The sequence below is a fragment of the Hyla sarda genome, chromosome 3 (assembly GCF_029499605.1).
Source record: "Hyla sarda isolate aHylSar1 chromosome 3, aHylSar1.hap1, whole genome shotgun sequence".
In the NCBI taxonomy this organism is placed as follows: Eukaryota; Metazoa; Chordata; class Amphibia; order Anura; family Hylidae; genus Hyla; species Hyla sarda.
In genome coordinates this window covers 180,499,814-180,524,173 of record NC_079191.1, presented here as the reverse complement: position 1 = coordinate 180,524,173, position 24,360 = coordinate 180,499,814, and the positions used below count along the sequence as shown (strand labels likewise).

Genomic DNA, 24,360 nt, shown 5'->3' with positions numbered 1-24,360 from the left:
GGTAGTAATAGCCGGGGGTCTGGGGGAGCAGTGGTGCAGGCAAAACAAGTAGGTTCAGCAGAACCAGACATTTTTGTGTTACAGCTATTACAGGTGTAATAAGTAATTAAAAGGAACAGTCTCACCCAGGTCTGTGTCCCTCAGACTGCTGCTGTGAGCAGAGAGAGGGAGAGAAAGAGAAAACGCTGGACCAATGGCAAGAGGGGGCGTGTCAATTACAAGGACACTTTGATTGGCTCTGCAAACCCCCTGCGCACGCACAGCGCTGATTGGAGGGGATTCGCGCCATCCTGAAAGGCTTCGACGGCTCAGGGTGGGCGGAGCTAACACTCACCGGGCCACCGAAGAAATAATAACCCAGATAATGATGGCGCCCGCTCCCGGCCCCGAGCGCACCTTGTGAACGCATGTGCGCCTCGGGGGAACAGAGCGGGCGAACGGCGTCGGCAGAAAACTGCCGAAAAGGAAAGTAAAAACTTCTATGCGACCGGAGTGAAGGAGCGCCCGCCCACCGAAAGAAACGCCGCAGCTGCAGAGGACAGCCGCCTCATACATACTGTGCACCAAACACACACATGCCCGCAATATATAAATGCCACTGCTCAAACCCCAATAAAAACTTTAACCCATAGAGTAAAAAGGGAGGGAAGAACCCCTCCTGGCCAGTCCCATAAACCCTTATAGAAAAAAGGGTGTCTCCAGCTGTTGAGAGTCCAGTACCTAAGAAAAAAAAGGGGAAATATACTCACCTTAGTCAGAAGAACTTACCTAATGAAGTCTTCCTGATGAAGCCTTCAGGCAGCTTTTAGTCACCTGCATCATGCCGGGCTTGAAAAGCGAGACGAGCAGGGAAAAGTGGGGGACCCGGACCCGTGAGGTACAACCCCAGGCGCTGGCCGTTGGTGAGAGGGGGTTGACAGTACATCCACGATGTCTGTGCCCACTCAATTGCAAATGGGGAAACAGTGAACGCTATGTTCCTGAGTCCCCACCTGAAAACAGGAAAATAAAAGGAAATAAGAAACTAAACGTCCCTATCTGAAAAAATAAAAAAGTTAGACCAAATCTGGGGAGAACCCCAGACTAGTGTCCAACTCCTGCAGACACTAAGCTTAAACTGATTACCTCAGGCTCTGTAGGCGGGTATATTCTGCTGGGAGGAGCAGACTTTTTGGTTTCCATAGTGTCAGGTCTCCTAGCAACAACAGCATATACCCAAGGTCTGTGTCCCCCAATGGAGCCGATAGAGAAAATGGACGTTTAATAACGGATGAAATAACGGGTGCTAACGGATGAAAAAAATATTCATCCGTTAAGACCTCTTATCCCTCATGTAAGGCCGAACACCTCTGCCTACAGACTCCAACAGCCGGGACTACTACTACTCCCATCATGGAACAGACTTGTTTCCATGATGGAAGTAGTAATTCCCTGGCTGCGGGAGTCTGCAGACAGCTGGGGAGGCTACATTAGTGTTTGTACTACAACCCCCATCATGGAAGAGAGTATGTTTCATGATGGGGGTTGTAGTACAGGGGCTGAGGGATTGATCGCACTGGGTTTCACTTCTGAGACCCGATGCGATCTGAAGTTATTAAGAAGGGAGCGGGCGGCAAGCTCCGCAGATAACGCTATATGTCTGCCCCCCTAACTCTTTTATATACATATACCCCTGCCGCCATATGAATGAAAAGTATTTCTATTAGCAGCGCACAGTGACGGCAGCCAGCACTATGCGCTGCTAATAGAAATACTTTTCATACATATGGCGGCAGGGGTGTATGTATACAGAAGCACTGGGGGGGACAGACATTTAGCATCATCTACCCCCCACAGCGCTTCTATATACCTATGCCACTGCAGCGCTGTGTATGAAAAGTATTTCTATCAGCAGCATCGGGAGGCCGATGCTGCTGCTAGAATGCTTTTCACATATAGCGCTGCAGTGGCATAGGTATATAGAAGCGCTGCGAGGGCACATATACATGCGCTAAGGGGGGTATATATTTAATGCGCTAAGGGGGGTATATATTTATTAACGCACCGGCGGGGGTCATGTCTAATGCGCTGCTGGGGGGCTAAATATATAGGCTATATGTCTGCCCCCCCCTCTGCAGCACTATATATCTTGCCCCCCACAGTGCTTTTTGGCTCCTGCTACTCCCAATGTTAATTTTTAAACCTCCCGCTGAGAGCCCTGATTGGCTCCTCAGTACCAGCCATTCAGGGCTCCCCGTGGGGGATTCAAAAATTAAAGTTAAAACACACTGATATATCGCAGGGTTGCGGAGCTTGCTGCCCGCTCCCCTGCTTTATAACTTCGGATCGCATTGGGTCTCAGAAGTGAAACCCGGGGCGATCAATCCCTCAGCCCCTGTATTACAACCCCCATCATAGAACAGACTCTGTTCCATGATGGGGGTAGTAGTACAAACACTAATGTAGCCTCCCCAGCTGTCTGCAGACTCCTGCAGCCGGGGAATTCCTATTCCCATCATGGAAACAAGTCTGTTCCATGATAGGAGTAGTAGTAGTCCCTCAGCACTGCAGGAGTCTTCTGATGTCATGACTTCTGAGCATGCTCAGAAGTAATAACGGGATATTATAAACTGGGTGCAAACGGATGACATAAAGGCTCATTCGTTTGCCATAGACTTCAATGTTAATAATAATGGCTGTTAATTTATCTGTTTCTTGTGATGGAAGAAAAATTAGTGCATGTGCCGTTATTTCTTCTGTCACATCTAACGGCCGTTATTCATGACTGACTATAACGGGTCATAACGGATAATCAAAAAATCCCATAGACTTTAATGGGATTGTTTAACAGCCGTTTAACAGGGCTTTTCTAACGGACGTATGTAACGGATGAATTTTTATAGTGTGAAAGCAGCCTAAGGTTTTAAGAAAAGATGGTGAATGCTGGATAATATGACCTGATTGGCAACCTAAACAGCAACTAAGTGTAAAATGAAACATGCCTAGCTAAAGTAACAATGTTATTCAGGAAAATGGGGAAATTAGATAGAATATTCACATGGGAAAAAACCTGGTAGTCAATCATTAGTAGCTTCTCTTACCCATCATTGGTTTCTTTCTGGTTCCGTCTGACTCTGATCTTTGACAACAAATGTTATTATTTGTTATTGAAGCAGATGTGGAAGTGTTTGAATTCTCCATGCTTGAAAAGTCATCCTGGTTGGATGATGGATCATGAACACAGTTAATGGCTCCATATAAGGGACTCTGAATATCTGTTTGCTTTAAAAGTGGGTCATGCTCCTGAGGCAACTCTGGAGGCATTGGTGGAAGATCATAAAACATAAAAACCACCACAAACTGCATCAAAGTCCAAAGAATACACATAAAAATCTGGATGGGAGATAAAAGAAAACACAGAAAATGTTAAACACTGCTTATAGCAATAGTAAGATATGTACAATCATGCTAAAACTGGGTGTAGACATAATATTTGTCAATTATCCAGTCAATTGTAATGGAGTCAGGATTTAAAGTTGTAATGCAGAATGGTTAAAGTAAAGTATGTGAATTTTCCCGCAGATTAAAGGGGCACTCCCCTGGCCAGGGTTCGAAACATTTAGCTCTGAATGCTGTGTGAGCGCTGCAGGGGTTGGCCACACCCCCCTGGTCACGTCACGCCCCCTCAATGCAAGTGGCTGAGCATCGCAGCACGCACACAGCATTCGGAACTAAATGTTCCGAACGCTGGCCAGTGGAATACCCCTTTGAGCCAGAATGACCTGCAACTGCATATAAAGTGGTTACATTAAAAACCCCAATCTGCTGATGAGGTGGCAGCAATGCCTCTCTGGTCCCAGAGTAGGACTCCAGCAATGCCATGCCATGCCAACATGTGACTGCTGATGCCAAGCAAAGTAATCACTGAAGCCGGAAGAAAAGATCTGCAGGAGACTGTGGAAGCTTTCACATTGGAGGACCAGGGTATTGGCAATGGAAATGCAATGGAAATACACATCAAGATCCACACAATTTGTTGTGAATATGACACTGCATATTTCCTTGTGGCTTTCTGTAGATTTGCTGCAGAAATTTGCCTTAGCAAATCTTCTATGTATGAACTAAGCTCTAAGCCCAGTAAGCACGACAATTGCACATAAGCAGAGAAGTCCTTTAATACTTGTTTTACTGAAAAGTAGGGAACGACCGATTATCGGTTTGGCCGATATAATCGGCCGATATTCACGATTTTGGACATTAATGGTATCGGCAATTACTTTGCCGATAATGCCCCGCCCCTGCCAGAGACCGCCGCCGCCGCTGCCCCATTGCCTCCCCCATCCCCGGTTTTATAATTACCTGTACGCGCTACTTCTGGCTCCTGCGACGTCCTGCGCTGTTGCTGTGCGCAGCGCAATGTCAAGTGACGTCCTCAACGCGACGTCACTGTCAGTGCGCACAGTGACGGCTCAGGACACTGCCGGAGCCAGAAGTAGAGCGGACCCCGGGAACAGGTAATTATAAAACCGGGGATGGGGGAGGCAATTGGGGAGCGGCGGCAGTGGTGATTGGACTAGGGAGGACTCTAGGACAGGCAGGGGGAGAGAAGCGGGCGGCGGTGGTCTCTGGCCCCGCAAAAGCCACTGCAGTTCAGTGATTTAAAGCGCCCGCTTTAAATCATTGATCTGCAGCAGCTTCTTGGGGGGGGGGGCTGGGGGGGGATAGCCAATAACTTATACCGGAATATCAGTATAAATTATCAGCTATCGGCCTGAAAGGTGACAGATTATCAGTATCAGCCCTAAAAAAAAAAATCTATATCGGTCGATCCCTACTGAAAAGGTAAAAAAACTAACTATTTAAAATTTTACAATTCAGAACATGTAAACTAAAGTGCAAAATCTTTTACAACTACTAACCTCCTTGATCTGCAATGCAAAACCTATATTTAAATAGAAGGTATCAGTTTATGATTTGCATGCATACAAAGCACAGAAGAGAGGTGATGCACAAAACTCTGTAAGTGCTCAGTAACCGTATTGTGAAACACGTGTTGTTTCTTGTCACCATGTTAACCATTAATAAGCTTTAAAGCGTACCCGTCAGATCCAACAATTTTTTTTTTAATATATCACTCAGTATCTAATCCTGACAATGTACATCTAATTTTTATGTGTTTAGCAATTTTTTTTTTAATTACACTTTTAATTTAGCTCACTAGTCTGGATTCCTTTCAAAGGGAGGGGGCATGACCTCCCTGTGCAAGTCTCTGCCCCCTCCCTCAGTATGCTTTCTGCTCAACCCTAGCATTAGCAAAACTACAACTCCCAGCATGTCCTCACTGTCAGGGCACGATGGGAGTTGTAGTTTTGCTAATGCAAGGGGAGATGTGAGCAGGCAAATGGTTACATCTCCCCTAGCATTAGCAAAACTACAATTCCCTGCATGTCCGCAGTGTCAAGGCATGCTGGGTGTTGTAATATAGCTAACCCTAAGGGAGATGTGAGCGGCAGGCAGACAGCGAGTGGCGGGGGAAGAGGGGGGGCGTCGGGGAGATGTGAGCGGTGGACAGTGAGTGGCGGGGCAGAGAGGGGGCCGGGGGCAGAGATGTGAGTGGTAGACAGTGAGATGCCAGCGGCTCCGGAGGCTGAAAGTGAGTGGCGGAGTGGGCAAAGTAAAAGTAGCCTGTCACCTGGCCGAAGCGCGATGTATCCCCGCTGGGGATACATTTCAGTTATCTCCCCCGCAGCCCTTCTGTTCCCCGATCCCTGAGTGTGGAGATCGGGGGTACAGAAGCAGAGAAATGTTACCTGCAGAACCTTCATGTGTGCCCAAGCAAAGAGTGCTCACAGCAGGAAGACAGTGTGCTTCCTCCCATTGTGAGCATACCGATAGCGGGACACAAGATGACAGTAGGAGGATTTTTCCTCCAGCTGTGAGCCCTGCGCTCACAGCTGTCAATCAAAAGAAGTGTGTCCATGACATAGGTGATGATGCATGGACACAGCAGGACTAGTATGTGTCCAAGCAGGCAGGGGGGCAGTTGTCTGACTGGCTTTTTCAGTATGAAATAGTGAAAATTTTCTAATGAAAGCTATTTCAAATTGCTTTAATTTTGCATGCTTTACAACATATCAAACAGTTTTTGTATCTGACAGGGCCCATTTGAGCCATTTTTGCACTGGATGGGTATCTTGTAGACTTTAAATGAAAAAAATCTCAATAGGATGCAAGAAAAATTTACCTGTGGTGCAGATTTTAAGATTTGCATCATGTTCATTTAGGCTATGTTCACACTACAGAATGTCAGCATGTCTCTGTGCGAACGTTCCACAAACGTCTCAGACGACCATGCATTCTGTCCGGAGTCCGCAGAAAGAATGAATGTGTTCATTCTTTCTGCAGACATGGAAAACGGAATTCTAATGCAGAATTAGACAAAGAAATTGCAGGGTGTGAACATAGCCTTAGGGTATGACCACATACTGCAGATTTTTAGCAGCAGGAAATCTGCACCATTTCGGCAGTGGCAATCATGCGGCTTTTGCTAGAGATTAGTTACAGTACAGTTCTGCACAAACCTCGTGGCTCGGCGGTTGCTGACTTTAGCCTGCATGCTCCGGTGGGCTGGAAGAGGTGGATACAGTCTTAGGAGACTCTTCTAGGACTGTATCCACCTTTTCCAGCCCACTGGAGCACCTGGAAGCTGAACTAATTTATGCATGCTAAAGTAAGCAACCGCCGAGCCGCGAGGTTCGTGCAGAATCTAAGTACTGTAACTTCGCTCATCTCTACAGAGTGCCATTGCAGCTTCGGACATGTATATGCTAAAAAAAAAAGTTAAAATAAATATGTCAATATATCTCATACCTGCTGTGAAAACAGGAACAGATAGTTTTGGCACCGCTCTCACTGAATCGGTTCCTAACTGACTCCCCAATCTGGACACACAGTAGCTGTGCACTAGGACATGTATCTGAACAGGTGGAGGTGCATATCCAAGAAAGCACAAAGCGCACATGCAAAATTCTGTACTAGAAGATTTATGAAAGCACAAACCACGTATGTCAGATGTGCAGACTTTCACCTTTATGTGAAGTGCAGGATATCCTGCATTTCACGTGAATAATGGTGAAAGTCTGCACAACTGATATACGTGGTGTGTGCTTCCATAAATCTTCTTGTACAGAATATCTCATACCTGCGGTTGCATCTTTTTCTGCAAATCTGCAGCAAAATCCACAACACCTGCAGATTTATAGTGGATTTCGACCCCCTATTGAAGTTAGAACGGAAAATCTGCAATAAATCTGCATATTTTTAATGCTCTAAAGAATATGGCTGAGATTTTTTATTTTTTTTAACATTACGATTTTGCATCTGAAACCTTATCCATACCTTTATTGCAGTAAATCCAACAACAAATCTGCACTTAAAATCTTCAAGCTTTGGAATTACATAGGAAAGACATTGCAGACTTTCAACTGTTGATTTTCTACAAAGTATGTGTGTCCTATGTGAAAGTACCCGGAGGCTACGTTTACACCTCGGAATGTCCGCAGGGAAATTCCACTGCAGCAGAGTCCCATTGAATTCAACGGGACTCTTCTGCGCTGTGCACATAGCGATATTTTCCGTGCGGACATTCCGAAGTGTGAACATAGCCTTTGGCTAGAAACCGACATGGCGTTTTAGTGCTTAAATAAAAAAATGAATGCAATTTTGCAACTTTTGGAGGGTTTCATTTTTACACAGTGAACTTTACTATGTCCTACATAGCAATCCTTAGCTGCCAGGAGCCAGGTAAGGGGACCTCCGGGGCTATCCTGACTGTTCGAACCCCTGCGATTTCGGCACAGGTGGTCTGATCAGTCGCCTGCAGCAACGCTAATGCCGTAGATGCCGTGATTAGTATTGATCACAGCATCTGAGGGGTTAATGGCAGACTTAGGCACGATGACTGATGTCCACCATTACCAGGGGGTCCCTGGCTAATAACAGCCAAGACCTGCCGTGCATGAAACGAGTGCAGCTCCTCAGTGCATCAGAACATACATTTACTGTACGTCCATTGCCCTTAACGGGTTAAGCTTACCCAGAACCCTTTTCCCTGCCCATTTGCGTTATTGCCCTAGTTAACAATTTCACAACTAGACACCAGTACCTCCACTGAATTAAAGTGCAGGGGTAACAGGAGTCAAAACAATAAGCAGAACTGTACAAGGTCAGGGATACAGGTGAGGATATGAGCGGTAACAATCTAACAAACATACAGGGAACAAGGATACTAAATAATGGCAGGAATGCAAAGTAGCAACAAGTTGTAATGTTTTTCTATTTGTGAGTAAAATTTGTATTCGGTCACGTCTTATTTGGTTTTCCATGGCCATCTTTACACGTTTTGATCAAAAGGTACACTAATAACCTGTAAATTTTTTTAATTATGCTGAGAAGCAACTAGATCATAGTACAAGTTGTGGATGTGCAGCCATGTCTGTTTTGTTATTTATGAGTTACAAGCTATGGTAGGTATGAGAATATGAATGAAACAGGATACTAGGAGAATAGCGGCAAGAATAACCAGCAACATGCACAGCCTGGCAAGCATGGCCTTTTTGGGGGACAAAAATGGCTGTAGCAAGAGGCTAGCTAGGAGTCAATAGGGAAATATGAAATTCCAGACCCACATTGGGTTCTATTTTTTTTTTCCCAGTTTTTTTTTTTTTTAAATTGCAGCACACTCTGGGTATGATTTTTCCCCCAAGAAATCATGGTGTTTTTCCTTCCATGAACTTCTATAGGTGAAAAATGGCAGATGTTTTTACTGGCATTTTTTTCCCTCCAATTCTTTAAACAGAAATTCGTGAGTCACATGATATAAGAGAAAACACAGGAAATAAAAAATACCAAATAAAAACTATCTATACTAATGCACACTTTTTTGTGGCAAAAACATTTAATAAATAAATAATGAGTTGGATTACTTACACCAGGAGCAGAAAACTTGTCGATATGGAATGGTCCAATCTGAAAGGTGCAATACCTTAAGAAGACATTAAACGCGGGCCCTGTAATGAGCAAGAAGAAAAGGTAAATAATCTTTAAAATTTGCAGATAGGACCGACTTGTATATACGAAAAAAAGGTTGTATTGGGATTAAAATAGTATTTTATATTATTTGATCTGGTGAGAGTAATATAGAAAAGCAAACGTACTTAACACGAAGGAAACAGCAGGTTTCTGAAATGCTTCAGTGCCTTTTTGCTCAACATTCACACCCTTAGTGACGTCACTGGAGCAGCACAAACCCAGGATTGCCCATACTTCCACCGCCGGCCGGGGCTGTCTCCCAGACCGTTCAGGACTTTGAAGCAGTAAATGCCGGGACACTATTTAAGCCTCAGAAAACCCCGGGATTCTTTGCAAGGTACCCCTCCTTTTCTATAGTACCTTATGGAGATGATACTCCTAACGGGGATTCCACTCCTCTCAGAAAAACGGGCGCCACTGCAGAAGGTTGCATCCGCACCCCTGCATTTAGCACGTACCGAACATACTTGTTCAATTGCGTAATGTTTCCCCTCTTTAACAAACACAAAAATGTATACTTTATAACTGTCTTCTACACATCAAAAAGACTGCAGAGTACAAGCGCTTCTGACAATAGCGCAGAACTGGATCTACAATATGGGATTTTTGCCACACATATCTGCAGAGCATTGCACTTATCAGCATATCCCCAACTTAAACATTTTGTTGTCGTTTATTATACCACTCCAAGCACTGCTTACTGGACTTCTTATTTTTGCACTCCCGTCTCCCTAAGCAATGTAAGCAGTGAAGTAAATGCTTGATATAAAGAGAAATTACACACTTTTTTGCCTTGGTGCATTTTTTCTCAAAGGATTTCTCATTAACCTCGGAACAGTCTTGTATTCCCCGAAGGAATACATCAGAAGCAAAAAACCATATACACATTCAACCTCATTTATTTGGACAGACATCATATGACGTGTTAAGTACGTTTGCTTTTCGATATTTACTTGCACCAGATCCGATAATATAAAATATTATTTTAATCCCAATACAACCTTTTTTCGTAAATACAGATCGGTCCTATCAGCAAATCTTATCACAAACAACCCACAACTTCTGGTTGTCGCACAATCTAAACCGCAAGTGGGTAAAAGTTTTCTCAAAATAAATCTCAACTGTTCATGTATTCATAGCAGAATTAGCATAATCTGATTGTTCCTTAATATAGGCCATCACGGTAGCACTTCTGCCCTGTACTCAACTCCTCCACTTGGAACATCATTTGAATTCCTTCAGCAAAACATCCTCTAGGTATGCGATGACTTACTAGCATTATCCATATACACCCTATCGTCACAACTGAAAGTCTCTTATCTATTACATTTGTATTTTCAGTTTCCTCGTCCATCCCTTCTCCTGTTGGAACACCATCAAGGTTCTCTTTCATCAATACTCTGAATGAACCTCCTTCTTTATTGATCTTTTTATCGATCTCTTATTCATTCAATAAATTCCCATATTATGATAGCGCTGGTATTTACTGTTTTTCTTCTAGCACTGAATCTTTTTTATGGTATACAGGGATCCATAAATAATACCCGGCAGCTGTATTTTACACATCTCGTGGAAGCGCTGGTATACACATAAATACAATCTTAAAAACTGCTGATGAAGCAGTAAATGTAAAGCATACATCTGAAAATAGAGATAGCAGAAGTAAAACAAGCTTCCCTCTCAAATACAATATCTACACATAAGCTAACTTTTGTGCTTTAATGATTTATCAATTATTCACACTATCACTGCTTTAGGAGCAAACATTACAGGTTCTGGCTTGTTGATGGATCTTCAGGATATAAAAGATGACTTAGGTAGGTGCAGGCTTAAAATAGCTTGAGAAGGATGAATGTGTAGTGGTATACGAAATTTGCTTTGAGGAGTTCTTACAGATTAAATGGGGGGGGGGGGATTTATCAGGGCTTGAATGTCAGTTTTTTATTTAAGCAATTGGAAAATTTTGGAGCAAGCCTCATATTGCTGTAACATTTGCGAATATTCCTGTGCTTTCTGCAAAGAGCGAATGTTGTGCAAACAAAATGTCAACTTTTTTTATTCCAGTTTTCTGGTGTAAACATTGATAAATTTCCCCTAAATTCTGTGACAAACAAGTGTCTGGGCTCAATGCATCACACTGCTACTCAGCCTATCGCAGGCCGAGGCCATTTAGCTGAGCTGTAGTGCGACCCATTGTTCCAAGTTCTGCATGGGATATTTCCTTTAATAAAAATTCTGGTACACATTAACATACCTTACTATACTGCACATAAACATTAGTATTTACATTCTCACTTTCCTTTTTTTTTTTGTATTACCGGAATTTTTATTAAAGGATTTTGCACAAAGACAGAAAAAAAAAAGTATAAAATAGTGAAAGAGCATCAATCACTGAAACATATCACAGCAAAAATATTGAGCATAGCATATCAAAAATCGAAGTCACAAAATTCAGTGTATCACACAGTCCAAATTGTAACATGAGCTATGACATCAGAGGAGGCCATAGCATCAGTAGGCCTGATAGAAGAGCATCTCACCTAACAATGAACATCTCACCTAACACTGACACTTAAAAATACGTGAAGTAGACTAGGTGAGGCATACACAGAATAGACAACACAAGACACAGACATGGTGGTCAGAGAAACGGTCCCATGTTTCCCAAAAATATGAGAATACATCAACAGTATTATTCAAGGAGGCAGTGAGTGACTCTAGGGATCGGCTCTCCTATATGAGAGCAAGGAGGTTGTATACTAATCAATGTCTTAGCAGCTAGTAATATTTGCTTCTTGCCCAGGGAGGTAGGAGACAAGTGCAAAATTTAGACCAGGGTGACAGAAGTTGATAACACTTCAGAAAATAGGCATTCGACAAAGGACAGCAAGGAGTGAAAAAAAGATGTCTACTACAGCTGCAAAAACTAAAAAGTCCCCTAGGGCCCCAGGCCCTCACTACTTCCAAAGTAAAAGTTTGGGGTAACTCAGGGTGATCGAGAAAGGACAGCAACGGGAGGAGAAAGAAAAGAGCTTATATTTTTCGGTGCATTATCCACAAATATATTCAGAGAGGACCATGGGGCCCAGAAGAGGACCCAGGAACACCGGCAGGGGCAAGTGGTCCATAGCATGAAGTTCAGGTAAATAGGGCCCAGCCAGAGTTTATCAATCTCCATTCACCTACTGTATGCATGGTATGAGGACCAAAAAGCAATATGGTAGAGATGTGCCACCAAATAGTATTTGGTTATGTCCAGTACTGCTATCCCCCCCTCATAGATTTACTATCAATCATCACCGACATCCCCAAATAAATAAATAAAAATTGCTGACTGGAGGGATTAAAGAACAGAGAAAGGTGCTCTAACTGGAGTTTTAAACTGGGGTTTTAAAATAATAAAGCACTTTGGAAAGAGCAGTCATTTTAACAGCCGCAATACAACCAACAGAAAAAGGAAATAAACTGTTATTGCCAACGTTCCATTAGGGGTTTTATCTCTCGGAACAGAGGAGGGAAGTTTGATGCATATAGAAAGCCATACTGGGGAATAAGAGATATCCAAGAGGTATTTAGCAGAGGAGGGGGAACATTTAAAGGGAACGTCAGCACAAAGAAGGAAAAACAGAGATAAGGGAAGGCATCGCCTCAGATTTAAAGATATTTACTTTGTAAACAGAGATGGTGCCATAGGACTGGAGGGCCTTATATAGACTAGAGAGGGACAGCAATGAATGGGTTCTGCGAATAAACAGATTAAAAAATTCCCTGTCCTGCCACAGGACAACAGAAATATTAGCCGCCCCCCCCCCCCCAATATAAAATAAGATAGAGGCTCAATACAGTGGACAAAATTTTACAGGGACAACTGACATCCCTGGCAGGTCCCATTAAAAGAGGGAAACTAGCGGGAATCTGATGGGGGAGTTTGATGGAGGGGGTAGGATTTAAAAAGAGACCTCAAGGTGCAGTCAGGAATCGGCCCAAGTTGCCAAACTTTTGAAGACTAGCAAACATAAAAGAGGCCAACCCAGCCTATCAAAGATCTTTTCAGGGTCCAAACTAAGCATCATTGCCTGTTCTGACTGAGGTCTGACTATATCTATGAAGATCTTCTTGTGTTATGTCCACCTTGATGAAAGCCCACCTGGTCTTTGTGCACAAGGGATGAAAGGTGAAAGCAAAGCCTAGTGGCCAAGATTTCGGTGAAAAGTTTCAAAGCAGAGTTGAGAAGGGCAATAGGCCTATAGCTAGCGCCATCATGAGAATTCTTACCGCGTTTTGGGATGAGGGTGATGTAGAAGTGAAGGAAGGACTGAGGCAACCCTGAAGCATCACTGATCTCTGTGCTGAAGACCTGGCCAAATACTTCAAAACTAAAATCTATGACATTCGTGATAAAATCCTCTCCCAGTCCCCTAAAAGTTCTGATCCAATTCCCAGCCACGTCTCCTCTTCATCACTCTCAGTTTTTGAGCCTGTAACGGAGGATGAGGTTTCCAGGCTCCTCTCCTCCGCCCGCCCCACTACTTGCTCTAGTGACCCCATGCCTTCACACCTCATCCAGTCTCTCTCTCCTGCTATCAGCTGTCACCTAACTAAAATCTTTAACCTCTCCCTCTCTTCTGGGGTCTTTCCCTCCTCTTTCAAACACGATCATAAGCCCACTATTGAAAAAACATTCTCTGGACCCATCCTCTGCAGCCAACTATCGACCCGTGTCAAATCTCCCCTTTATCTCCAAACTCCTGGAACGCTTGGTCTATTCCCGCCTTATCCGCTATCTCTCCGAGAACTCTCTCCTTGACCCCTTACAGTCTGGTTTCCGCTCCCTTCACTCCACAGAAACGGCCCTAACCAAAGTCACTAACGATCTTCTGACGGCCAAATCAAATGGCAATTTCTCTTTACTGATTCTCTTGGACCTCTCTGCGGCTTTTGACATTGTGGATCACCAACTCCTCCTCAGTAGTCTCCACTCCATCGGTCTCAAGGACTCTGCTCTCGACTGGTTTTCATCCTCTCTCTCTGGCCGCTCATTTAGCCTCTCGTTTTCTGGCTCTACTTCTTCTCCTCTTCCCCTTGCTGTCGGGGTTCCCCAGGGATCGGTCCTAGGTCCTCTACTCTTTTCACTCTACACATCTCCCCATTGGAAAAACAATCAGTAGATTTGGTTTCCAGTACCATCTCTATGCTGATGACACCCAACTCTATAACTCTTCCTCCAACATCACCCCTGAACTCCTACAGAATATTAGTGACTGTCTCAGACATCATGTCCTCTTTATATCTGAAACTAAATCTTTCGAAAACAGAACTTCTTGTTTTTTCTCCATCAACTGATACTGTACCTAACCCTGACATTTCCATCTCGGTATGTGGGACTACCATAACTCCCAGGCAGCAGGCTTGCTGTCTTTGAGTTATACTTGACTCTGATCTGTCTTTCACTCCCCATATTCAGTCCCTTTCACGTTCTTGTCACCTGCATCTCAAAAACATTTCCAGAATCCACCCGTTTCTCACTACTGAAACTGCTAAAAGTCTCATTATTGCTTTGATTCACTCCCGCCTCGACTACTGTAACTCTTTAATAATAGGCCTTCCTTTCTCCAAACTCTCTCCTCTCCAGTCCATCCTTAATGCTGCAGCCAGACTCATCTTCCTCTCCAGCCGCTACACCGACGCCTCCTTCCTGTGCCAGTCACTACACTGGTTACCAATTCAGTCCAGAATACAGTACAAAATCCTCAGTCTCACACACAAAGCTCTCCGCAATGCTGCACCTCCCTACATCTCCTCTCTCATCTCCGTCTACCGTCCTACACGTTCTCTCCGATCTGCTAATGATCTCACACTAACATCTTCTATAATCTGAACTTCTCACTTCTCACCCGTCTCCCAGACTTCACTCGTGCTGCACCGGTTCTTTGGAATGCTATCCCTCAATCCCTCAGACTCAAAAACATCCATAGTTTCAAACGTGGCCTGAAAACACATCTTTTCAGACAGGCCTATAACATTCTTTAATTGGCCTCAACATATCCTCAACATATCACCACACCTCTTGTTTGAATATTTATTGTGTAATATTATCTCTGATACTTGTCTTTGTTTGTACCCTATAAAATTGTAACTGCTGTGGAATCTGTAGGCGCTATATAAATAAATTATTATTAAATTATTTCAACATATTGTGGCGAACACTTGAGGGTTGCAAATTAAAACATGATGCTGTCACACCCCGACATGTTTCGCCACCAAGTGGCTTTATCAAGGAGGACAACTGACAGCATTGAAGGTTGGTCTCAAATGGTTCTTTTTATATGGTCTGCCTCTGACATCATTATCCTGAATGCCAATCCCAACGACCCTCACAATTAACCAATCGTAAAACAAGGCTTAAAGGAGATATCCAGTGGTGACTCAGTGGTGAGCAACTTATCCCCTATCCTAAGGATAGGGAATAAGTTGCAGATCCCGGGGGGGGCCGACCGCTGGGGCCCCCTGCGATCTCCTGTACAGAGCCCCGACAGCCCGCGGGAAGGGGGCGTGTCGACCTCCGCACGAGGCGGTGGCCGACACGCCCCCTGAATACAACTCTATGGCAGAGCCGAAGCGCTGCCTTCGGCAATCTCCAGCTCTGCCATTGAGATGTATTGAGGGGGCGTGTCGGCCGCCGCCGCCTCGTGCGGGGGTCGACACCCACTATCTCGGCGGAGAGCCGGGGCCCCGTACAGAGAGATCGCAGGGGGCCCCAGCGGTCGGACCCCCTGCGATCTCAAACTTATCCCCTATCCTTAGGATAGGGGATAAGTTTTTCACCACTGGACTACCCCTTTAATATACTCTGCACCAATCACATATTTTTATTCATCCAACATGATCGTCCTACCTATCACAGTACTTATCAAGTTCCAACATCACACGCCAAGATCGACTGTGGTTTGCTGATTGTTTACCACAGGATGTATGTGTGATCCAATGCCTGATGTCCTGCATCCCAATAGGTGCGTCCGTTAAGCTCTAACTCCTATTTGCTGGCCGCCTCCTGCACACGTGACAATAACACATGCACGTGGCTAGTGCCGGGTCGGGCGCATGTGTATATATCACTCTCTCCGATGTTTACCGGCCGCTTCATGTGCACGTAACAATAACAAATGCACATGGCTAGTGCCGGAGTGAGCGCATGCGTATGTGTGTGGATCTCTGATGTTCTTGTGTTAAGTCACTCGCTCGGCAGACTCTGCAGTGACATACTGGTTCATTCAAATAGATGATCTTTATGTAGATGACATTTAGTAAGGTATAGTTGTTTAAATGAAGAGGAAGTATAAACCATTTCTATAATATTTATTTGAACCAAAGCCGCCATGTCATTTTGATGCTCTAAGCTATGAAGATATTCTTTAATATAGAAGGAATTATCAATAGGGTTAGTGCATTGGGTTAATCTTCTTACTGTTATTCCTTCCTACTAAAGCATATATCCTAATGATGTCATCTAATATTATATAGGTCCACCATCAACCCTTTGGTGTCTGAATATGCTAATGGGTGATAAATGGGTACAAACATCACCTCTTTACCATTCAACCATTACACATCCAGTGTTCAAACACAAGAGGCAACTAAATCACCTGTTTGTTCTAAATCATGAGGCATAAGGCACCTTAATCAAATAAAGACAAACATTCTAATTATCTCTACCTAAAATCTTTTATTTGTTTTAGTGAAATGGACATAATCAAAACATGGCTGGATAGTTTACTAGATTCGAATTAAATAAAGGCGGTGAAATTGAACCCTTCATTCAGGCCCCTCGGGCTCAGGGTTCCCAACTGAAAAATCCATTTAGATTCTTTTCTCAAGAGTATGATATCCAAATTCCCCCCTCTAGGACCCAATCTAATCTGTCTCAGACCCCAAAATGTCAAATTTTTGTAGTCATTGCTGTGACAATCCCTAATATGGCGGGCTATGGGTGTATCTGCCCCTGTTCTAATGCCACTGAGATGTTTGCAAATTTGTCTGCGAAATTCCTGTAGGGTCTTTCCTACATAAAGTTTGGGGCATGAACATGCACATACATAGACAATCCCCGAGCTTTTGCAGTTGACAGTCGAATAATTTGTACACTCTACCATCCGTGGGATTTGTAAATAATCTTCGTCGAGCAACGAAGGGACAAAATGAACATTGTCCACATGGACAAGTCGCTAAATTCGGATTTTTGAGCCACGTCTCTTTTTCCTCTTTACTGAAGTAACTATGGACTACTAAATCCCTCATGTTAGGCCCTCTTCGTTACGTAATGTTTGGGTAATCCTGGAGAACCGTATTTAGATCTTCATCCGCTTTCAAAATTGGCCAATACCTTCTCAATATATTCCTCACTTGATCTGTTTTATTATCAAAGGTTCCGATACATCGTATGATCTTCGAAGAGGTTTGTTCCGTTCTTGGGTTATTGTTCAATAGGTCAATTCTTGGTGTATGTTTTGCCCTATACATGGCTTTCTTAAGCCATTTCTTAGGGTAACCCCTGTCCTGAAATCTTACGGTCAGTTTGGATACTTCTTCCTCAAATGTCTCCTCCTGGGAACAGTTACGTTTTGCCCGTAGGAACTGACCTATTGGTATGCCCTGTTAAAGGGGCGTGGGATGCCAGCTATTCCATTGTAGTAAGTTATTGACCACTGTGTCTTTCCTGTACATGGATGTTTGGATGCAGCCGCTTTCATCGATTCAATCGATTTCATCGATTGTTAAATCAAGAAAATTAATAGATAAAAACTCCGAGGTAAAGTACATACCGATAGTATTGTGATTGAGTTCCTCAATAAATTGGTGAAATAAATCAATACCCCCATCCCACAAAATCAAAACATCATCAATGAAACGCCGCCAAAAAAGAATGTGCTCCGTGAATTGAGTGTTGTGCTCAGTGAATACAATAGTGTCATCCCACCACCCGAGAAATAAATTAGCATAAGTAGGTGCACAAACTGTGCCCATGGCAGAGCCCTTCATCTGATGGTAAAATGCACCATTAAAAGTGAAGAAATTGTGTGTGAGAACAAAACGTAAAAGTGTTAAAACAAATTCATTATGTGCGTGATATTGTGTACCTTTAGTGCCTAAAAAATATTGGAATGCTTGTAAACCAAGATCGTGTTTAATGTTACTGTACAGAGCTTCCACGTCCAGGCTCGCTAGGCATGTACTACCCTGCACAGCAACATCCTGTAATTTATACACCGTGTCCTTTGTGTCGCATAAATATGAGGGTAAACCCTGAACAAAAGGTGAGAATTGAATCCACGTAGCGGCTGCATTCCTGAGTCAGGTTGTTGTTTCCCGACACAATAGGCCTCCCCGGAATCGGGGTAGTCTTCTTATGCACTTAGGGAAGTGCGTAAAATGTCGATACCACAGGTGCTGGATTAAACATCCCTTTAAACTCATCTTCTGTGATCAATTGTTGTTTCTTGGCCTGAGTCAATATAGATTTCAATTCCGACTGGTATTCCCTAGTAGGGTTCCCAGGTAGAACTTCATAGGTAGTCTGATCACTGAGAAGTCTCATGACCATGGCAACGTAGTCCTCCTTATCAAGCACGGCCACGTTGCCACCCTTATCTGCAGGTTTAATTTCTACTGTATTATCGCTTTGTAGTGACTGTAATGCTTCCCATTCGGATTGTCCAAGATTACTTGGTCTACTTTTTTTACCAGATGATTTACTACGGGATAAATCCCGAGTCACTAGTTGTACAAATGTTTTAAATTAGAGAACGGTGCCATCGGTGGGGGTGGGCCACTAATATTCTCTTCCAGCAACTCTTCCAATACTCGTTCATCACTCTGATTAGTATTGGTTATATCTTGTATCGAATGATACTTGTGTAACGCTAATTTGCGTCCAAACAGGTTAATGTCTTTGACCCATGAGAACAGGTCAAAGCTTGGGGTAGGGGAAAAGGACAGGCCTTTAGATAATACCTGAACCTGACTCTCTGATAAAGATTTACTGGATAGGTTCACTACCTGCAATTGTTGACTATCGTATCCATCCCTAGGTGTCGGATTCTGCTCTATTTCCGTATCCCTAAAAAAGTCACTGGTGTGGGGGGGTACACCCATTGGTGGTGCCATCGTGTAGCTTGGTACATGTAGGAAAGCTGCAAAAACCAAATAATAATAGGGGTGTCGTATAAAACATAACATTTATTATTTTCCTATAAAAATCCCCAATCGGAAAAGTGAATCCCAGGAAGAAAAGCAGTCCAGAGTCCAGATCTATCCCTGATAGATATGCGGGAATAATCAAACTGGACCCACTCAAAATTACGAGGATATCATGCTCCTCCTTAGTACTGTTATAAACATAACAAAAGTACATGCATGTCACAATAATTACTGCACGCCCATTGGGATGATCTGTCAATGTGTATCAGCTGTTCCCAACACGTTTCTGTCCATGTGCCAATACAAACGCACAAGGACGTCCTCAGGGGAACCAATTCATATAATATAACCAATACAGAACATGTGACAATTTTTCAAAAATGCACTACAGATGGGTCTAGGTTATCCACAATCTGATTTGATGTAATCCAGGCAAATAGTCAGCCCAGCTTTACATGTGGGATCCAGTTAGTGCCATCTGTGTAGATTTAGCATAAGTCCTGCAATGGCAGGAGGAGCGGGAAGGTGTCCCGATCTCCACGTGTGGCTCGGAGACGCCGGCTTCTCCGAGCCACACGTGGAGATCGGGACACCTTCCGGCTCCTCCTGCCATTGCAGGACTTATGCTAAATCTACACAGACGGCACTAACTGGATCCCACATGTAAAGCTGGGCTGACTATTTGCCTGGATTACATCAAATCAGATTGTGGATAACCTAGACCCGTCTGTAGTGCATTTTTGAAAAATTGTCACATGTTCTGTATTGGTTATATTATATGAATTGGTTCCCCTGAGGACGTCCTTGTGAGTTTGTATTGGCACATGGACAGAAACGTGTTGGGAACAGCTGATACACATTGACAGATCATCCCAATGGGCGTGCAGTAATTATGGTGACATGCATGTACTTTTGTTAGGTTTATAACAGTACTAAGGAGGAGCATGATCTCCTTGTAATTTTGAGTGGGTCCAGTTTGATTATTCCCGCATATCTATCAGGGATAGATCTGGACTCTATACATTTTTATTCCTATCTGCTTTTCTTCTATTTTCCTGGGATTCACTTTTCCGATTGGTGATTTTTATAGGAAAATAATAAATGTTATGTTTTATACGACACCCCTATTATTTGGTTTTTACAGTATTTAGTTTGTGGGGATACGATACCTGATAAGTGTGGACCAACAATTAATTCTACACACCTTATATACATGTAGGAAAGAACCTACAGGAATTTCGCAGACAAATTTGCAAACATCTCAGTGGCATTAGAACAGGGGCAGATACACCCATAGCCCGCCATATTAGGGATTGTCACAGCAATGAATACAAAAATTTGAAATTGTGGGGTCTGAGACAGATTAGATTGGGTACAAGAGGGGGGAATTTGGATAACATACTCTTGAGAGAAGACTCTAAATGGATTTTCCGGTTGGGAACCTTGAGCCAGAGGGGCCCGAATGAAGGGTTCAATTTCCCCGACTTTATTTAATCCGTATCTAGTAAACTATCCAGCCATGTTTTGATTGATTATGTCCATTTCACTAAAACAAATAAAAGATTTTAGGTAGAGATAATTAGAATGTTGGTCTTTATTTGATTAAAGGGGTATTCCAGGCAAAAACTTTTTTTATATATATCAACTGGCTCCGGAAAGTTAAACAGATTTGTAAATTACTTCTATTAAAAAATCTCAATCCTTCCAATAGTTATTAGCTTCTGAAGTTTTCTGTCTAACTGCTCAATGATGATGTCATATCTGAGCTGTGCATGATGGGAAAATATCCCCATAGGAGCTGCACAGCTCCTGGGATGTGAGTAGTCAGAAAGCAGTTAGACAGAAAACAGCAACTCAACTTCAGAAGCTAATAACTATTGGAAGGATTAAGATTTTTTAATAGAAGTAATTTACAAATCTGTTTAACTTTCCGGAGCCAGTTGATATATAAAAAAAAGTTTTGGCCTGGAATACCCCTTTAAGGTGCCTTATGCCTCATGATTCAGAATAAACAGGTGATTTAGTTGCCTCTTGTGTTTGAACACTGGATATGTAATGGTAGAATGGTGAAGAGGTGATATTTGTACCCATTTATCACCCATTAGCATATTCAGACACCAAAGGGTTGATAGTGGACCTATATAATATTAGATGACATCATTAGGATAGATCCTTTAGTAGGAAGGAATAACAGTAAGAAGATTAACCCTATTCATAACGCCTTCTATATTAAAGAATATCTTCATAGCTTAGAGCATCAAAATGACATGGCGGCTTTGGTTCAAATAAATATTATAGAAATGGTTTATACTTCCTCTTGATTTAAACAACTATACCTTACTAAATGTCATCTACATAAAGATCATCTATTTGAATGAACCAGTATGTCACTGCAGAGTCTGCCGAGCGAGTGACTTAACACAAGAACATCAGAGATCCACACACATACGCATGCGCTCACTCCGGCACTAGCCATGTGCATTTGTTATTGTTACGTGCACATGAAGCGGCCGGTAAACATCGGAGAGAGTGATATATACGCATGCGCCCGACCCGGCACTAGCCACGTGCATGTGTTATTGTCACTTGTGCAGGAGGCGGCCGGCAAATAGGAGTTAGAGCTTAACGGACGCACCTATTGGAATGCAGGACATCGGGCATTGGATCACACATACATCCTGTGGTAAACAATCAGCAAACCACAGTCGATCTTGGCGTGTGACGTTGGAACTTGATAAGTACTGTGATAGGTAGGACGATCAGGTTAGATGAATAAAAATTATGTGATTGGTGCAGAGTATATTAAGCCTTGTTTTATGATTGGTTAATTGTGAGGGTCGTTGGGATTGGCATTCAGAATAATGATGTCAGAGGCACACCATATAAAAAGAACCATTTGAGACCAACCTTCAATGCTGTCAGTTGTCCTCCTTGATAAAGCCACTTGGTGGCGAAACATGTCGGGGTGTGACAGCATCATGTTTTAATTTGCAACCCCAAAAAATTCCCCACAATATGTTGTAATAATTGGCTATTAACAACACTGGTCTTGTGACCTGCTGTGCACAGCAGGCCATTTGAGTATCTCCATAGCCCATATGAGGGCACTTATGTATGGAAGACACTAGTTGTCTCCTTAATCTGCTTCAACGGTGCAATTCACAGTGCACATATAAACATCTACGAATACCCTCATAATATAGTGAGATTGCCAGTGGAATTTCTTATTCAGAATGTCTAGAAACACTTAGGGGGGGTTGTGTTTTTAAACAGTGTGTTTTTCTACTATCCACTTTATTATTTAAAATTAATAAAAGTTATATTTTAGATTAAACACATTATATATAGAGGATTTGTTAACCCCCTGGGGTTAAATTGTTGTTATAGAACTCTGCATATACTCAACGAATTTAAGTAAGTTACCTCTTATAGCTGTTCGCCCCCATTATAACCCAGTATATTGGGTTTAGTATGGGTGAATAGGGTCAGATTCACTTTAAGTCGGGAAACCGGAGCAATACAATAGCCCCGGACTACTACCTTATGACAAAGTAGTCATCTATACAGACCTGGATCGAGTCTTTGCAGGGTAGAGATTTCAGAAGAGACTAATTAAATCGCCAGTGGAAACACCGTATTGGAGGGAAAAGAGGTGAAGGGGACATAAAAAAACATAGTCAATACGAGTGTGGGACCAGTGGGGGTGAGAGAAGAAGTAGAAAGACTTTTCCATCAAGTGATTTATGCACCAGAGGTCATAAAGCGAGAAAGACTAAAATACCGTTGGTAACTGGATAAGAGGTAGTATAGAGGTGATAACCACAAAGAGTTGCACTCAACCAAGTGTAACTATGGGAAATCGCCAACATGTATATGCCTGCAGCCACTCCACGTCCAATACAATAAGTGCAAAAGAAAGTACCTCCAACAGGGTGACGGGATAAGGGCACTGGACAAGCAGTGTAAAGGATCCAAAAGTTTATTCACCCATCATGCAACGCGTTTCTCAGCAAAGCGGTTTCACTTTGCTTGATGAAACAGCTTTGCTGAGAAACGCGTTGCATGATGGGTGAACAAACTTTTGGATCCTTTACACTGCTTGTCCAGTGCCCTTATCCCCTCGCCCTGTTGGAGGTACTTTCTTTTTCACATAAAGCGAGAAAGAGCTGATCAATTGTCAAAATGCCATCGCAAGGCATAGGTGGGCTGGAGGAGGGGCTCTAGCAGTAAACATAGTAACATAGAATGTGTCGGCAGATAAGAACCATTTGGCCCATCTAGTCTGCCCAATAATCTGAATCCTATCAATAGTCCCTGGCCCTATCTTAAATAGAGGATAGCCTTATGCTTATCCCATGCATGTTTAAACTCCTTCACTGTATTTGTAGCGACCCCTTCTGCAGGAAGTAAAGGAGATAGTCTACTAGAGGGGGGAAATCAAATTGGCCAACAAGAGATCCGATCCCAAGGAATCTGAGGAAGAAAATACAAAAACTACTGGGAGAGGGGAGGACAAAAGAACTCAAAAGATTTGACCCAGATGAGGGGTGGACAAACAATAGTATATTTTTGGGCAGCTCCGCCTGTTCGGTATGAAGGAATTCTTGTCCACTTTTAATCCCTCACCAAAGTTAATTAAAACTTAACTTTTATTATCCACAAAGTTATAACAAAGTGAGCAAAAAAAATAAATGTAAAAAAAAAAAAAAAAAAAGGAGTGAAGTTAAAGACCTAGCATATCACCACCAGATTTGGCACTTGTAACTTGGGATCGACCGATTATCGGTTTGGCCGATATTATCGGCCAATATTCATGATTTTCTCTCCTCTCCATGATTTTCAATTGCCTCTCCTCTGGCCGGTTTTATAATTACCTGTTCCCGAGGTCCGTGCTATTTCTGGCTCCGGCAGCGTCCTGAGTTGTCACTGTGTGCCGGGCCACTGACAGTGACTTCGCATTGAGCAACAGCTCAGGACGCCGCAGGAGCCAGAAGTAGCGCAGACACCGGGTACAGGTAATTATTATTAGATCCCCAGGCCGGTGAGTCTGTTCATGGTGAAGGCCAGGCCGGTGACCGGGGACAGCACTCCTCCGGT

At 43.1% G+C, this 24,360-nt stretch overlaps 1 protein-coding gene across 1 annotated transcript in view; it reads right to left on the bottom strand.

Annotated features, from left to right (window-relative positions):
- LOC130361944 (major facilitator superfamily domain-containing protein 8-like) overlaps positions 1–24,360 on the bottom strand; it is an 81,648-nt gene that overhangs the window by 21,350 nt on the left and 35,938 nt on the right. Inside the window, exons 6-7 of the mRNA XM_056565668.1 lie at positions 8,968–9,047; positions 3,081–3,372 (exon numbers count right to left, since the gene is read on the bottom strand). Coding sequence (XP_056421643.1) covers positions 3,081–3,372; positions 8,968–9,047 — 372 coding nt within the window. The remainder of the gene's footprint in view (positions 1–3,080; positions 3,373–8,967; positions 9,048–24,360) is intronic.